This window comes from Hyperoodon ampullatus (assembly GCF_949752795.1).
Source record: "Hyperoodon ampullatus genome assembly, chromosome: 3".
NCBI lineage: Eukaryota > Metazoa > Chordata > Mammalia > Artiodactyla > Ziphiidae > Hyperoodon > Hyperoodon ampullatus.
In genome coordinates this window covers 52307168-52324781 of record NC_136916.1, presented here as the reverse complement: position 1 = coordinate 52324781, position 17614 = coordinate 52307168, and the positions used below count along the sequence as shown (strand labels likewise).

The following is a 17614-nucleotide window of genomic DNA, read 5'->3' as shown; positions in this document are numbered from 1 at the left end:
TGTATATTTTACCAAAATTACAAACTGGAAAAAAGAGAAATGGAGAACTTAAGAATGTAAAATTACTCTTTCAAATTTAAATGTATTCAGCAGAAAAACCTTAGTAAGCATAGATTTTTTTAAGAGAGAGGTGGAGTAAAAATATGTATCGGATCAGGCACCAGGAAACCTCTGCTGTGGTTCCAACTCTGCCATTAACATTTCTTTACCCATCCAGAAATACAGCCTGTTTTATAAAAAGGGAATCTTTTATTCAAAGAAAATATTTGGAAGAATTAAATCATATTGAAGAGCAATTAAACAGCTGAAAGCAGAGGGTGGAAGTATTGGAGGATCCAGCATGACACCCCTGGACATCACCTTAGATTCCTTAAACTTAGCAGAGGGTTTGCACAAGTCTGGTCTCCGTGTATGCTGGTGCCACTCCCTGACCCATAAACCATTTATTCCAGCATTGCCAAGTAGATCAGTGATTTTCTCTGTTAAATTGTGATTGTCTGAGGTCAGTCATTTTTCTCTCTAATGTGCAACTCAGCAAGATTGGAAAACTGCCGTTTACTGGCAAGGTCAGAATTTTATTTTTCCATTTACCTTTCTTAAACAGTAATCATGTGATATCTCTGTATTCATACATGCATGTAATTTGTTTATACTATAGATTGTATGACACTAACTGTAGACTTAAGGTTGAAATCAAGGCAGACAAGTAATAATGGCCTGTGTACGTATCAGGGTTTCCTGTCCTCTTCCTGATACTCCCCTCGCCTGTTTTCCCTTCCTTGCTCCTGCAGCATAACGTAGGACACACTCAGATGTATACACACATGCATCGCATATATGCGTTAATTCTGACAAAAAGAACTTCAAAACAAGATGATTTCTGCTAGGTCAAAGTGAGAATGATCTTCTTAACAACAGATTGCATTATCCCACGTAATCAGCATTTGTTAATAATCATTTATCGTCAGTCTTTACCGATCAGTTGTTAATATTGTTACTTTCACCATATCCATAATAGCAGGATATTACAAGCAACTTAGCAACTTACAGATAACATGTACCCAAGTGACAAGATTTACTTTACTAGAACTTTTATGGTTCTTATTTTTGTTTCTTCAGATGACTCTGTAAGACCAAATATGACTTTAAACGCCAAGATCACAGATCCAGAAGTGGTGTTTGTTGCCAACCTGACAAAGGCTGATGCTCCTGCTCTGACAGCCTCATTCTGGTGTAACCTCTGTCTATCGACATCCAAACTCGAACAGATAATGAAAGCTTCTGTGAGAGATCTTAAAGTGCTTGCTTGCCCTTTTCTCAGAGAGAAGAGAAGAGAAAACATTACCACAGTAAGAATTACCTTATATTCTAAGCTTGGATTGAAGGATGGCAGATATGGTTGATTCATAGAATCCCAGAATGTGAGAGCTCTGTAGGACTTCAGAGAGTATTTACTCCAGCTTGAGATTTTACAGATAAGGATGTTGAGTCCCAAAGATGTTAAATGATTTAGCCATGTCTGTAGTGACAGAACTGTAGACCGTCTCCAGACTCATTTTCATTATACTGTCTTTTGCTGAACAGTATTTGAATTTTAGTACAAAGCAACATTCCTTTTCAGCTGTTGCTTTTGTTCACCACAGTATATCCAATGAGTGAGTGGATGAATGAACCAAAAAATTCATTAGTCATGTGCCCAAAAGAGATTATGTTTTGCTTTATTACAAATTAACTTCAGTTGTGCTTTCACATTATAGTTGAAAAATATGGTTTTAGTTAATTAAATTTATTACTGTACCAAATGTTTTTTAATGTTAAATTGATAATTTTATGTTATAGAGCATCATTATATAATGTGACTCATTTGCAGTGTTATTTTAAATTTAAAAAAATTCATGGACAAAGTGACTTGCATAAAGAAGTGCAGTGCTAGGCTTAATCTATACTGTATCATGAAACATTCTTTTTAGCAGGATCATCTTTTTTTTTTTTTTTTTTTTGGTTGCACCGGGTCTTAGTTGTGGCATGCATGTGGGATCTAGTTCCCTGACCAGGGACCCCCTGCGTTGGGAGTGCAGAGTCCTATCCACTGCGCCACAGGGGAAGTCCCAGGATCATCTTCTTTCGACATGTCACAGAAAGCTTATATTAATCATTCTATTTAAAGCTCATCCTACTTTTTTAAAAATGAAAGTTATGCATACTAGTTCCCCCATTCAGTTCAGGTGCATTTTATTTGTTTCTTTAATGGTATTTAATAACATAGCCTTCATGCTTTTAATAAATCGTCGAATTTGAAGATTTGAAATCTATTCTAATAAGGACCTTACAGGAAATTCAAGACTGACCTGTTGTTAATCATCTGGAAGCTGTTCATTTACCTACCTTACTATAGTCTTTTTAAAAGGTGTTAACAGAACTGTTTGTTTAGAATAACATTTTCAAGTGATTTAGTGACCATAAAAATTATAATGAAATACCATTTCCATTACCTCATTTACCTCTTTACCTTACCATAGTCCTTAGCTCATTTTTGTAGATATCTTAAAAGTGTATTTTACATAGGGCATCATTTAAAAGACATTTTAGCAAAAGGAAACATTTTAAACTTCTAATAGTAAATGTGCATTACTACTTAAGAATTTGGCATAAAGGAATTCATCAGAACCGCTTAAAGTCCTTTCCAACGGTCATAGACTTGTTATAGTTTGGAGGAGCCCTCACAAGAGATTCTCAGCTAATTTAATTTGCCTTTTAGCTTCTAGTTGTAGACTATAGTTAAAGATCTCAAATTAAGTTAAGACATGTTCATAAGTAAATTTCATTTATTTGTTTCTAGGTCTTACAGCCCTGTTCTCTATTTATGAAAAAATGTACATGGGCTTCAGGAAAAGAAGATATAAATATTGAAGTTGAAGAATTTATAATTAAGGTTAGTGCCTATCATATTATTTGGGTGAAGATCAATTCTTTTTTTAAAAAATTAATTAATTAATTAATTAATTTTTGGCTGCATTGGGTCTTCGTTGCTGCACGCGGGCTTTCTCTAGTTGCAGCGAGCGGGGACTACTCTTCCTTGCGGTGCGCAGGCTTCTCATTGCAGTGGCTTCTCTTGTTGCAGAGCATGGGCTCTAGGCACGCGGGCTTCCGTAGTTGTGGCACACGGGCTCAGTAGTGGCTCAGGGGCTTTAGAGCACCGGCTCAGCGGTTGTGGCACATGGGCTTAGTTGCTCTGCGGCATGTGGGATCTTCCTGGACCAGGGCTCGAACCCATGTCCCCTGCATTGGCAGGTGGGTTCTTAACCACTGCGCCACAAGGGAAGTCCCACAATCAATTCTTATTTTTCTTATCTTTTGATGACTCTCACATCTAGAGCATTATGCTAGTCACATATTTAGTAATCAATAAAAACCTCTAATATTAAAATACATTTTTCTTTAATGCAAATGTTTGTTTCTGTTTTCTTTGAAAGAGTGCAGGTGACTCTTGAGCAACGTGGGGATTAGCAGTGCTTTAACTTTATAGTCAGGCCTCGGTTTATGCGGTTCCTCAGAATCTGCATTCCTCCATGTCTGAGGTTCTACATCTGTGGATTCAAACAGCGGTGGCTCGTGTAGTACCATAGTATTTACTACTGAAAAAAAATCCACATATAAGTGAACCCCCGCAGTTCAAACCCATGTTGCTCAGGGTGAACTGCACTTTTAAATGATCAGGATAGTTTTTATCTAGTATATTTGTGTGTGTGTTGGAGATTGGGTTTGGGTGGTGAGAGCAGAGATGAAGTGGGAAGAGAAGGAAAGGAAGGATGGAGAAATGAGGTTGCTCTTATTTTATTTGCAATGTTATTTTTAGGCTTTTATTTGAGGTGTAGTTTGGTTGAATTTAATAATTATGTGATTAAATGTTTTATTTGTCTTATAAAATATTTATAATGACAGATGTATGCCAGAAATAAATTATTAGAATTTTTTTTATCTCTCACATTGGTAGTATTGAAAAAGCAATCTGCTCTCCAAAGTACTTTTCTCTCAATATTTTAAATTACTGGTTTGTCTTAGATAGTATTTTGTTAACAGATTTACTTTTCTACAGACTTAAAATGCTAAATGGGGAGAAAACTTGGATTTGCATGCATTTTGCCTGCGACAGTGGGTTATGGTGCTGAAGGATTGTTTTTCCATGTCTTTGTATATCACTTTACTTATGTATTGAGCACACATTTTTTGAGCCTTTACTGTGTATGAAGAATGTCCTGTACAAAGCACTGAGGGTACATGGTCCCTACATTCAAAAAACTTAGTGATATATGTGAGAGAAAGAAGTAAATGAGTGATTACTTTCAGCTTTCAGTGCTAGAGGTGTGCATGAGGTGGTCTTGGGGGTGCAGGCAGGAGCCTCCAGCTCAGACTAGGACATCAGGGGAAGCTTTCTGGAAGTGGGGCTACTTGAACTGAGCTTTGAACATCTGAGGGCGGTTAGATGGAGAGAGAGGGAAAGGGTTACCTAGACAGAACCAACAATATGCATAAAGGCAAAGGCTTGAAAAATCCTTTAAGGACTTGGAGGGTTGATCCCATGTGGATGGGGAGAATGGTGTGGTGGAGTCGTAGGACTGAGAACACTATTATAGGTGACATTAATAAGGCAATGAAGAAAAGGATTCAGTTGACAGGTAAGTTTGGGAAGTACTGCATACTCTCTCCTTCTTTTGGTGATGTAATCATATCTCCTTAGCATATTAAACAAGTAAGGGTTGTGAGAAGTGAACAGTAAAGGAATCCACTTAATTTTTTAACCCAGTATTGCTGAAACTTTGGGAAACCATGGGTAGCTTAACTGATTAGGCATCAGGTCACAAAGAAGTTTGTGTCCTACGCTAAAGAGAGTTTTAATCTTACCCTGAAAGTTATGGGGAGTTGTTGAAGATTTTAAACATAGGAATGACATGCTCAGATTTGGGTTTTAGAAAAATCATGTGGTGGGTGGCCGGAGATGGTGCTGACAGGACATGGAAGACATCATCGTTGCTAAGAACTAAGACACAATGATTGGAATGAGGAGGTGAGCAAAGATACTATCCAAAGATAATAGGAGGTGGAATTTTCAGATCTTAGGGTGAAAGGGGGTCCATGGTGATTCTCAGGTTTCCTATGTCAGTAAGACAAATGAAAACCATGTGTGTATATCTTGATGAGGATCACATACTTTGGTTTAGTTAATGCAGCTGGTTGAAAAATGAAAAATTCAGTTACACTTCTACATTTTTCTGTTCACATAACACTGTTTCACTCTGAATTAACTGATTTAACTTTAGGTTTCAACAATGACATGCACATTAGTCACTTAATTCTAGAATAACCTGGGCAGAAATCACTGTTTTGAGGTTAGTTGACTTGACACATGATTTTGTGTGTTCTCTTTTGTTTTCCTCAGTTATTAATTTAATACATTTAAAATTGTAATTAGTTACTTTAAATTTTGTGTGTTATGTATTAATTCTTCTCATCTGCGAAATAATTTATTCTAAATCTTTTTCTCCTTTCTTTTTTAAAGATTTCACCCATAATTCTTAATACTGTGATGACAATAATGGCTGCTCTGTCTCCAAAGACAAAAGAAGATGAATCCAAAGATATATCTAAGGAAACGGAACATCTTTGGGGTGTCAAATCTATTAGTGATTATAACTCTTGGTTTCTTGGTATTGACATGGCCACAGAAATAACAGAAAATTTCAGAGACATTGAAAATCCACCGATAGAGGAAAATTGTGCTGTTGTTGTCCAGTCAGTTCAAGTTACCTTAGAATGTGGCCTTGGGCATCGAACTGTACCTCTATTATTGGCAGAGTCTAAGTTTTCAGGAAGCATTAAAAATTGGACTTCCCTAATGGCTGTTTCTGCTGACATGACACTAGAGGTATGACCACATGAATTATTACCCACCTTCAGAGGCAACTTCCTTAAAAGTACAATGGAGGAATTAAGAAGTGAGCTTTTTTGTGTGCATGACCATAGCAAGTATATATATGAATAGATAATACATTCTAACATTTAATTTATTCATGTATAGTACTATTTATTTGGTCATTACTTTTTAAAGGTTCTCTTGCTAAATAATTGGTTTATGGAGCAAAGTAAGAGTAAAATAAAATGCACCCTCTTTATAAATATCCTTTGTGTCCTTAGGTGTGTTGTTAAAATGGTTATTGGCATATAACATTACTTAATATTTTTTCCTACTGGTTATAGAAATACGTAGTTAATGTTTTAAGACTCATAATTCTGTGCCTTTCCAGGTTCATTATTACAATGAGACCCATGCTGTATGGGAGCCACTGATTGAGAGATTGGAGGGGAAGAGACCATGGAATTTAAGGCTTGCTGTAAGGAAATCATAATAAAATAATATCATTGTGTACATTCATTTATATATATATTTTTTTAGTTCAGAGATTCTCAAGATGTAGTCCAGGATCCTTGAGGCCCTTTTAGAGGATCATGGGATCAAAATTCTTTTCATAATAATATTCAGACATTATATATCATTTTCATTCTCATTCTCTCATGGGCATACAGTGGAATTTTCCAGAGACTATGCAATTTTGCAGCAGATTGAATACAAAATTAGAAATGAGTCCACCTGTCTTCTCTTAAGGCTTGCACTAAAGAGATTTGTAAATACTCCTCTTCTCACTATGTATTTTTAATGGTTATTTTTCATTAAAATATTATTTATGTTAACATGTAATTGTTGGTTTTAAGTGAATATTTAAAATTTTCTCAGTTTTAGTTTCTCATAGAGTACATACTGATAGATAATAACCCACACAAATGAAGCCTTTTGGGATCCTCAATCATTTTAAGAGACCAAAAAATCCAAGAACTGCTATTCTGGTTCATGAATTCTTTGTGTCATCTCTTTATGGTACTTCCTGAGAACACTACAGAGTCCTACATACTGAAACACATCTTCCTAGATTAACAGGAACACAAGTTTTATACCCTTCACAAATTATCACAGCATACTTCTCTGGGGCAACTTGACTCAAGTGTGAGGCATTGAAATTGACTTAGCAGATTCTTATTTTAAAGATGAGCAGTCACTTAACCTGTGTCCTAATTTCCTAATTTCCTCTCAGTAAAGTAGAAGTAATATTTCTGACCTACCTCTCTTTGGAGTAGGCAGGCTAACAAAGAATGGTTTACAAGACTTTTGAAATGCCTTTAGAACGAAAACTATGATGGAATCTGATGGTTGGTTGAAAGCTTATCATATTACTTATTTATAGGTGTTACTGGTAAAAAGTAGAAGGAATTCCAGATGTTACTTCTGATAAGGATCAGTTTAGACTTCAGGGTCCTCTTAAAGTGCTCATCAACGTAAAATGACCAATTAGGTGACACTGGTTAAATAGCTTTCTCTGGTGAATGCACAAAAGACAAATATTGTAACTCACTTGGAGTCCTTCCATGGCACAATTCTAAACATTTCCCTATGCGTGAACTACACACTGAAAGAAAGAATGCTGACTTGTGCTAAGTCAGGGTGAAGCACTGAATATTTTTGAAAATGAGACTTTTGAGGAGCCTTAATATAAAGTGACAATGTTAGGAGAATTTAACCTTGACTCTATCAAGAGTATTTTAATTTTATTATTCATTGGCTAATAAATTTGCTATGTATTTATCGTCATAGGTAAAGAAGAATCCAGTCCAGGATAAAAGTTTGATGCCAGGAGATTATTTTATTCTACTTCCTGAGCCAGAAACAGAAATTGTTATTTCTTCAGGAGATACAATGAATATAACAATATCCAAAAGCTGTCTTAATGTTTTCAACAATTTAGCAAAAGTATGTTTGGTTCTTGCTTGGACTATTTCATAGTTTGGTTCTTGCTTGGACTATTTCAAATGGAATTTTAAATTGAAACGTGTGCATTATTTTTGTTTGTCATCAACATTTTTTGTTTGTTTGTTTGGGTTTTTTTTGCGGTATGCGGGCCTCTCACTGTTGTGGTCTCTCCCGTTGCGGAGCACAGGCTCTGGACGCGCAGGCTCAGCGGCCATGGCTCACGGGCCCAGCCGCTCCGCGGCATGTGGGATCTTCCCGGACCGGGGCACGAACCCGTGTCCCCTGCATCAGCAGGCAGACTCTCAACCACTGCGCCACCAGGGAAGCCCTGTCATCAACATTTGTTTCTAAAAAATGTGTAGTTGAAATTTAGGTTTTGAAAAAAAAATTTGAATTTTGCAAAAGTTTTATTGTGTTGTTGTGTTCCTTTTCAGGGTTTTTCAGAGGGCACTGCTTCTACTTTTGACTACTCTTTAAAAGACAGGGCACCTTTTACAGTAACAAATTCTGTAGGTGTTCCCATTAAGGTGCAGCCCAGTCATAATCTCCGAGTGATGGGCTCCCTTGAGAAAAGTGATGTGTGTGATGTTGATGCCGGTCAGAAATTGGAATTGGAATATGCCAGCATGGAACCTTCATGTCAAGGGAAACTATCTACACTGAGCCGTCAGGAGAGCTCCCTCTTCTCTCTGACCTTTGGTATGCTATATTCTATTTTTTTTTTTTTTTTTTTTTTTGCGGTATGCGGGCCTCTCACTGTTGTGGCCTCTCCCGTTGCGGAGCACAGGCTCCGGACGCGCAGGCTCAGCGGCCATGGCTCACGGGCCCAGCCGCTCCGTGGCATGTGGGATCTTCCCAGACCGGGGCACGAACCTGCGTCCCCTGCATCAGCAGGCGGACTCGCAACCACTGCGCCACCAGGGAAGCCCTATTTATGCTATTTTTAAGGGTATCTTCAGAATTACTGGTGTCAGCTTATTTTTGATAAAATATGGAAAAATATTTGCTGCAGATAACCTTGAGAGACAACATTTCTAAAGGCTTGAAACAAATAGTTGATAAACTTTTGTTTTCTTCCTCTAAACTTGAGAAAATTAAACGTGATTAATTTAAGAATTACCTTAGAAAACTAGATTATTTCTATGTGCTTAAATAGTACAGTATGTAGTATGCTTCAGAAGGGACTGGAGTTCAGTGAGGAGAGAAAATAACTATATTCAGAAGTCTTAAAATGTTGACAGTAGTTATCACCATTTCAAAAAAAAAGCGATTTTTATTGTTATATAGTTGAGAAAATAAGGAACAAGTTGGATTTTGTTTGTTTTAATACATTTAAAACCCCAAGAGAAATTGTTTGGGGTCAAAAAATTTTATAACTAGTTTCCTTTCTTTGTTAGCTGCTGTGTCTTAGAAAAGAATTTTGTGTAGTCTACATTTCTAGTCATGAGGAAGAATACTCTTGTCATTATTTTGAGGTGCTGCTCCTGATCTCTTATAAAAACTTAGGTAAATTAGTATTTGGAATGCTTCTCACTTATGCTCTGACTTAGCACCTCATGGATATACGGAAGTTACAAAAGTCCCTGTTGCCAGACCTGGACGGCGATTGTATAATGTATGGAATCCCAATGCCAGTCATTTTGACTCACTTGTGGTACAAATAGATGCAACTGAAGGGAACAAAGTAATTACCCTTCGTTCGCCTCTGCAGGTAACGCATTAAAGTGAATTGTGTTCCTTTAAGTATATCAAGAAATATTAAATCATTTGGCTGAATATAGGAATATAATAAAACTTCATTAGGTCAGTACTGATTGTTCAGAAATAAATAATAGTTTGAACTGGGTATTTCCTGTCCAACTTACTTTTGTAATATTCTTCATTTTAAGTGTCTCATGAAATGCTGTTGTTAATTTAAAGCCCATTTTTGTTGTCTCCTGGGTTTAAAATTAATGAAATTTTTGTCTATTCCTTTAAAGATTCAGAACTGAGGAATATTGCAGTAATAGCTGGTTGTCAAATAGGATAACATTTCATTCTCTTTGTATTGTATTTTTCAAGTATGTATGAAGGAATGTTGAAATGGTCTCCCCAGAAAAAAATTTTAGCATATTAATCTGTATAAATATTTTTTTCCACCTTTAAGGCTTTATCGATTTTTCTTTTTCTCTGCATTATTACAGATTTCAGCATGTGGTCAGCAGAACAATATTTTTTCCTACCTATAACATCAGATAAAAATGAAAGGATTTCCAATTTTGGTCATTGTCTCTCAGTTTACTATTAGCTCCAACCTATATTACACTGTAGTTAAGGAAGGATTGTACTGTATTTATTTACCTCATGTTTCCTTTACTATCCTTTTCTGTTTAGTTGTATGGTGCATTGAAAAAAGGTTGTAATGAGGAAAATATTATGACTGAAATCCTCAAAGATTAATACGTATTTGAAAGATAATAGTACACACTAAAAAAATCAGTCTGTAGTATATGAACATGTGAATATCCTAATAATTTTTAACTTCTGTTTAAACATCAAGTTTCATATATATATATAGCTCCTTAAATATCTTAAAACTTTTCAATTACCATAAAAGTATCTTCCAATATTGGGCTTGAAATTTTTTAGATCTAAAAGTGATTGTGTGTGGCTCACATTTTTCTTTTGAATGTCTACATCTTTTTAAACAACTTGTATGTTTTTTTGTCCAACAGATTAAAAACCATTTCTCTATTGCTTTCATCATCTATAAATATGTTAAGAATGTGAAGTTATTGGAGCGCATTGGAGTAGCCAGACCTGAAGAGGAGTTCCATGTGCCTTTAGATTCATATAGGTAGATACTTCCTTGAATATGTTGATATAAAAGGTTCATAATATACATTTTTAATTCTGTGAATTAGGATCTTTATTCTAGAAAAAAGTAAAATATCTATATTCTACATCATAATAATTCTTATTATCTAAAGATCTGTAAAAGCCAGTTTTGAGACATACAGAGAAATACATTTGTATTGTTGAATTTACCAGATGAAATTTGTTGTATACTTGATGTTTTAGAATTTTCTGAGACTTACTTTTATTAGATTGCCTTTGTATTTGAAATGACTTTTTTTTTTAAGTTGTCATTTTTTACAGAGTATTTTTTCCCAGAAGGTACCTCCATGAGTCAGCTGTGTGACTTTGGGCAAGTTTCTTAAACTTGCTTAGCCTTTTTTTTCTTATCTGTAAAGATAGGAATAATAGTACTTATCTTGTAGAGTTATCAAGAAGAATTAATGAGATTCTTTTTCTTACATTCTCAGTAAAAACGGTTTTCCCACTCTGTTTTCTTCTTCTGTAGGTGTCAGCTGTTCATTCAGCCAGCTGGTATCTTAGAGAATCAGTACAAAGAATCCACCACCTACATTTCCTGGAAGGAAGAACTTCATCGGAGCAGGGAAATCAGATGCATGCTGCAGTGTCCGTCAACAGAAGTCAACTTCTTACCTCTTATAGTCAATACAATTGCTGTGCCTGATGAATTAAGCTATATATGTACACACAGGAAAGACTGGGATCCAGCTTACATCATTCATCTTTACCCTACTGTCACTTTGCGGAATTTTCTCCCATATTCTCTAAGATATTTACTTGAGGTATGCCTCTTGCATTTTGCTTGACTTTTATTATTACATGGAGTGAATTCTAGTTTGTTTTTTTTTAATGGTATTTTTAATTGAGATCAGTGTTTTACATTCACCTACTTGTAATGCTTTAATAATATTAATAATAACAAAAACTGGTATAACGTCTACTTTGTGCCAGCCACTATGTCATGTATTTTACATGTATTAACATATTTAGTCCTTACAATAACTTCCTGAAGAAGGTACTGTTATTAGACCCATTTTACAGATGAGGAAGCTGAGTCACAGAGGGGTTAAGTGATACGTCCAGGATCCCACAGCTAATAAATAGTAGAGCTGGAATTTAAACCTAAGCAATTTGGTTCCTTGTTCTCCACCTCTGAACTCTGCTGCATCTGCTCTAAATTAATAATTATAATAGTCTTTTTATTATCTAAGTATAATTCTCTTAGCTAAAGTATGGAAAAATGCCAGTGAGAAAATACTTCATCTTAATTTATTATGAAGTTAATTTTAAAGTTTTTTGTTTTAAAGTGATGATTATTTGGTTCAAGTTTCTGTTGAACTGAAAAATAATTACTGTCTTAAAAAATATTAGGGAACATTTTCTAGTAATGAAGTATGATAAATATTTTTAAATTTCTACATACCACAACATATCAAAATACAAAAATCTGGAAAGTATTTGGAACCTAAATTTATTTTCTTTGTCTGACAATGAGCCATGCCTGAGTTGCAGAGAATAAAATTAATTAGATGAACTAAGTAGTATTTATACAAGAGATGCTTTTGGTAAGGAAGCCTAATTTATTATGTTGCTATTACTCATTTTTAAATTAGTTCCACCTTAGATAGCTTGTCAGCATAGCTTGATATCACTTTTCTTATTCTACTTGTATGAGAACCATTAGGTGTAGTATGTGAATAAAGGATGAAGCTGAAGTCCAGGCAATTAAGTGGCTCATTTAATGACATAGCTGTTAATGGAAAACAGCCAGTGTTCCGGAGTCCAGCCTTTGATTCTTGGCACAGGTCTCTTTCTCAATTATAACCATTGGCCTGCTAATGACCAAAAGACAGTTTCTAACTTTGGCTATGATATAGTGTTTTATTTGTAATCATTAGTAATTGTTGGATATTCATAATATGTAAGATGGTACCTTGAAGACCTGTCAGTTAATGTGAATCTGGTAGGTTACTTAGTGTTTGTATAAAATATGGACGTTATTGCAGAGGTTTTTAAAAAATTGGTAAGCAAATATAGTTTTTGTTTGTTTGTTTTTAGGGAACAGCAGAAACTCATGAGCTAGCAGAAGGCAGTGCTGCCAATGTTCTACATTCGAGAATCAATGGAGAAATAATGGAATTAGTTCTGGTGAAATATCAGGGCAAAAACTGGAATGGACATTTCCGTATATGTGATACACTTCCCGAATTCTTTCTTGTGTATTTTTCTTCTGACTCCACAGAAGCGTTGACAGTTGACCTGTCAGTACATGTCAAGCGAATTGGCAGCCAGATGGAGCTATCCATCTTTAGTCCCTATTGGCTAATCAACAAGACTTCTCGGGTTCTCCAGTATCGTTCAGAAGAAATTCATGTGAAACATCCAGCTGATTTTAGGGATATTATTTTATTCTCTTTCAAGAAGAAGAACATTTTTAGTAAAAATAAGGTGTGTTTTTGTTGATAAAACAAATTACCTGTTTATTGTTTATCTAATGCCATGCTAACCTCTTTGCTCAGTGTCACAGGTATGAATTAGGTACAAGAGGACTTTTAAGGAATACACGGTTAAGTGGGATATTAGGAAATAACAACAATAGTGTCCCAAGGCTGAGTTACCTTTTTCTCTGGTGCCCCTAGAATTACTTCTGTTCTTGACATAGTGTCAAGTAGAAACCTTGATTTTATGTAGGTTACCAGTGATGCAATGGCATTTCAAAAGATAGAACAGTTGAATTTGGTTTATTTTAACTGAGCCCTCCTATGTGTGAAGCACTAAAGCAGGCCTTTGTGAGAGAAACCTCATGTGTAAGGCCTGATCCTCTATGCTCTGGTCCCTTCTTTCCTTTTCATACTCACATCTTGGTATAGTTTGTTTACCTCTATGCCTTTGTATGGCTGCACTCTCTGCCTAGAATGCCTCTTGCTCTGTGCTTTGCCTGTCTGCCTCATGTTTTCTGGTTATCCGCTGTTCATCCTTTGGCAGTCTGCTCCAGCCTGACATGTGTGAAGGATTCTCTGACCATCTAAAGTGGGGCTAGATATTCCATCCGTGTTCTTTTAGAGAAGTGCTTCTCAAATCTCAGTGTGCGTTAGAATCACGTAGAGGGCTTTGAAAACAGATTGCTGGGTCAGACCCCCATAGTTCGATTCAGTAGGTCTGAGTAGGGTCTGAGAATTTGCATTTTCCACAGATTGCCAGGTGTTGCTGATGGTGCTGGTCCAGAGACCACACTTTGAGAACCCGTGTCTTAGAGTTTTGATTAATACTTGATATTGTACTTGTTTATGTGTCTGACCTCTGGTTGTACTCAGGTATTTTATAATCTATTGGGTGGATGGAGGTTAATACAGGAGCAGAATTAGATCTCTTCTATACAACTTTATCTGAATCCCATAGCCAGAAGTAAACTTTTTACCCTCTCACCTTGATTGCATATTATCCCTTTTATATAGTTGTTATCACATTGAGTCTCGCATCATAATTATTAGTATGTATTTCCTATCTGTTTGTTTAGTTGGAAGCTCATTGAAGACAGGAATTGTGTCTTCCATTCTGCTTATCACAACATTTTTCCTTTATTGTTTGCTGAATAATGTTAAAAGCATAAATTCACTGTGTGCTAAAACTTTAAGAATTCGTTAGCTCTGTATCAAAAGTCTAACACTGGAAAATATCATTTTACATTTTAATTCCTTTTCAAATAACAGAAGGTCACATTGGTATACATCTTTAAATTCACTATACTCATTGCATAGGTGAATGGGAAGGTCAGAGCTCTGCTTTTAAATATTACATTGTCCCCTAGAGTTTCTGTGGTTCTGTTACCCATTTGCAGCATGCCTTTGGTTATATTTTTCTGTCTCATGTTACTAAATAAATTTCTAGTGGTCTAGCAGCATTCCATCAAATAAAATCAATATAGTGTTTTAGATTTCTTATATGATTGTTTGTGTTCTCTGGTGTAGGTACAGTTAAAAATTTCAACCAGTTCATGGTCCAGTGGTTTTTCATTGGATACAGTGGGAAATTATGGGTGTGTGAAGTGTCCTGCCAACAATATGGAATACCTGGTAAGATTTTGCTTGCTTATTTACTTCTGATTTCATTCACATTTTCATCAGTAAATGAGCTGGATCCTAAGGGGTACAGAAATGTGAATTCAAAGTATCACGTGGAGGACTGTTATATCTCTCTACTAATTTCTAGGACCGCTAATATCAAAGCAAAACCTGAATTTGTCAAAGTTTAAGGCAGACAGTTGAATCCATACAAGTAAGCAACTTGGTAAATATTCAGAATATACTAGAATCTGCATTCCGTACCACTCCCTGCCAAATGTTTCTTAACTCTTAAGTTTGACAGAGAAAACTTGAATAATCTGATACAAGTTGACTTGTTTTATTACCATTTTGAAATTTTTATTTTATTTTATTGATAGCAGAGTTAATAAAGTAGCAAAAATCGAGCCTGTACACTAATTTTAAAACAATTTATTTTGGAATGTTAAAAAGTAAAGGATTTTTTTAAATTAAGTTTGTTATTATAAGTCATCTTTAGTTAAATTACTGAGTGATATTTCTTGAATTCGTTTCTGATGGAGCCAAACTAAGGAACCAAAATTTTTCTTCTTAGTGAGAAGATAATCAGTCTTGGAATATGACTCTTAGCAGTTACTTTATTTAAGAAATCTTATTTTAAAATATTTTAAGAAGGTTGTATGTGAATGGCGTGTGTGTGTGTGTGTGTGTGTGTGTGTGTGTGTGTATTTCAAGCTATGTAAAGTACTGGGAAATGATAAGCTTGTTTACTTTTTACAGGTTGGTGTTAGCATCAAAATGAGCAGTTTTAATCTTACACGAATAGTTACTTTGACTCCCTTTTATACTGTTGTGAACAAGTCATCACTAGAACTAGAAGTTGGTGAAATTGCACCTGATGGCTCAATGCCAACTAATAAATGGAACTATATTGCTTCTTCAGAGGTAATATTTTCCTTTAATACAACTGACTCCTAAAATGTACAAATAAATATAGACATATAAATAAGAATTATATATATCTCTGTCATACTCACTTTGCTACCATATTTGTGGGTTAAAATATGACAGCCAGCTTTGAAAGACTTTTATTTCATACTATAAGCATATGTTAAAAAAGAAGAAAAAAATTGTGGATAATATTTACCACTAGCTCAGTCTAGACTGTTAATACTCATTCTCTGGTTCTTCCTATATGTATAAACATGGGTATGTACTGTAAAATGTACATAAAGTACTATGTATTGTGTCAATAGCAAGGTAACGTCTTTGTATTCAAGAAGCATCTAATCTTGTTGGACGACTTAATACTCATATAAATTAATACATAGAGAAGAAGATAGTGTATGGTAAGTTATAGGTGGTTATAGGATCTCTGAATAGATGAGCTGGAAGTTTCCTTGAAAATTTCCAAAAATTCAACCACCTTGCTTTACAGAGAAGGAAATTGAATCTTACTTTTTTAGGTCAGTTAAGTTATTGGAGGTTGAGATCATTGTGGTCTAGATCAAAAGGAAAAGTTTCATAGAAGAGCTGGCATTTGAACTAAAGTTTTGCAGACTCAACAAGATGAAACATGGAGAATAAGGAAAGAGTGGGGAGAGGACAGATGCAAAGACAAGTGTTAGCACTTGAATTTGCCCGAGTTTTCAACCAAGCCACCTGACTTAAGGATAGGACTGTTCTTCTGTACATCTCAAAAGAATTCTAAAATTATTTAAAAAAATATTTAACAAAAGCTTAAGAGAAGGATTCCAATTACACTACAAACACAGTTAGACCTCTAAGAGGCATGGCCTTTCCAAGGCACTTGGAATGATCTCCATAGACTTGGCAACAAATAAATGCTCCTTATCTTTTTATCTTTGATGTGAGTTTGATTGCAGTAGTGTTTTTTTTTAGAAATAGAATTTACCCAGTATTCTATAACAGAGGGAACTTTCTTTTTAGGAACTATAATCTCAGTTTTACAGATAAGGAAACAGGCTCAAAAAGGTGCATGATTTGATTAAGATCAGACAGCCTGGAGGATAGTGTCAGGACTTCCAGCAAGGTCCTCTGCCTTCAGTTGTCTTCTGGTTTATCTAGGTTAAGATATTCCGTGAAAGAATTCATAGTGATTAAGGAATTAAAATGGGTTATACATAAAAGCAAATGTTATTAAGATTATAATTTTTAAATATTCAAGATACTTGAGATGTTCTTAATAGCACTTCAGTTTCTCATATTGTAATTATTCCATAAGAAAAGACTAATATATCTATTCTTCTGATGGAGTTTTTTTGGCTTCATAAATAATCATTATATTGTCAGTAATCTTAATATTAGATGTAGAGGGGCTATTTTAAGAAACTTAGTAATTGAATCATGATCTGAATTAGAATTGGAAACTTTATTAGCCACTGTTTTATTTATACTATAGTATTGTTTTAAGACTGATATTAACTTTTATACTTTCAGTACCTTCCATTTTGGCCTGAAAAATTTTCAGGCAAACTTTGTGTGAGAGTGGTGGGCTATGAAGGATCCTCCAAGCCATTCTTTTATAACCAACAGGATAATGGCACTTTATTGAGCTTAGAAGATCTGGTAAGTTTTCCTGTTTTAAAATAAAATGTCTTTGATTTTTAAAGTTTGCTTTAAAATATTTTATTAAGACATGCTATAAAATATACTGATAATTAATTGAAAGTATACTAAAATATCAATATATAATGCTATACATATATTTGTAAGAGATCAGAGCCAGTGTGCTTTTCAGTAAGAACTTAAGAAAACCAACTTTGTAATATCTATATAAGTGATTGAAATTCTAAATGTACCATGTGCAGTTTAAACCAATACCTCAAACATACTCTTT

At 35.0% G+C, this 17614-nt stretch overlaps 1 protein-coding gene across 4 annotated transcripts in view; it reads left to right on the top strand.

Annotated features, from left to right (window-relative positions):
* Positions 1–17614, top strand: part of VPS13C (vacuolar protein sorting 13 homolog C) — a gene marked incomplete at both ends in the record, with an annotated part of 185655 nt that overhangs the window by 132918 nt on the left and 35123 nt on the right. For all 4 annotated transcript variants that reach the window (XM_079700003.1, XM_079700000.1, XM_079700002.1 and 1 more), the window contains 13 exons: positions 1120–1349; positions 2840–2932; positions 5558–5923; positions 6303–6389; positions 7703–7858; positions 8293–8557; positions 9409–9569; positions 10573–10694; positions 11202–11496; positions 12773–13162; positions 14683–14787; positions 15535–15699; positions 17215–17343. In XM_079700003.1, coding sequence (XP_079556129.1) covers positions 1120–1349; positions 2840–2932; positions 5558–5923; positions 6303–6389; positions 7703–7858; positions 8293–8557; positions 9409–9569; positions 10573–10694; positions 11202–11496; positions 12773–13162; positions 14683–14787; positions 15535–15699; positions 17215–17343 — 2564 coding nt within the window. The remainder of the gene's footprint in view (positions 1–1119; positions 1350–2839; positions 2933–5557; positions 5924–6302; positions 6390–7702; positions 7859–8292; positions 8558–9408; positions 9570–10572; positions 10695–11201; positions 11497–12772; positions 13163–14682; positions 14788–15534; positions 15700–17214; positions 17344–17614) is intronic.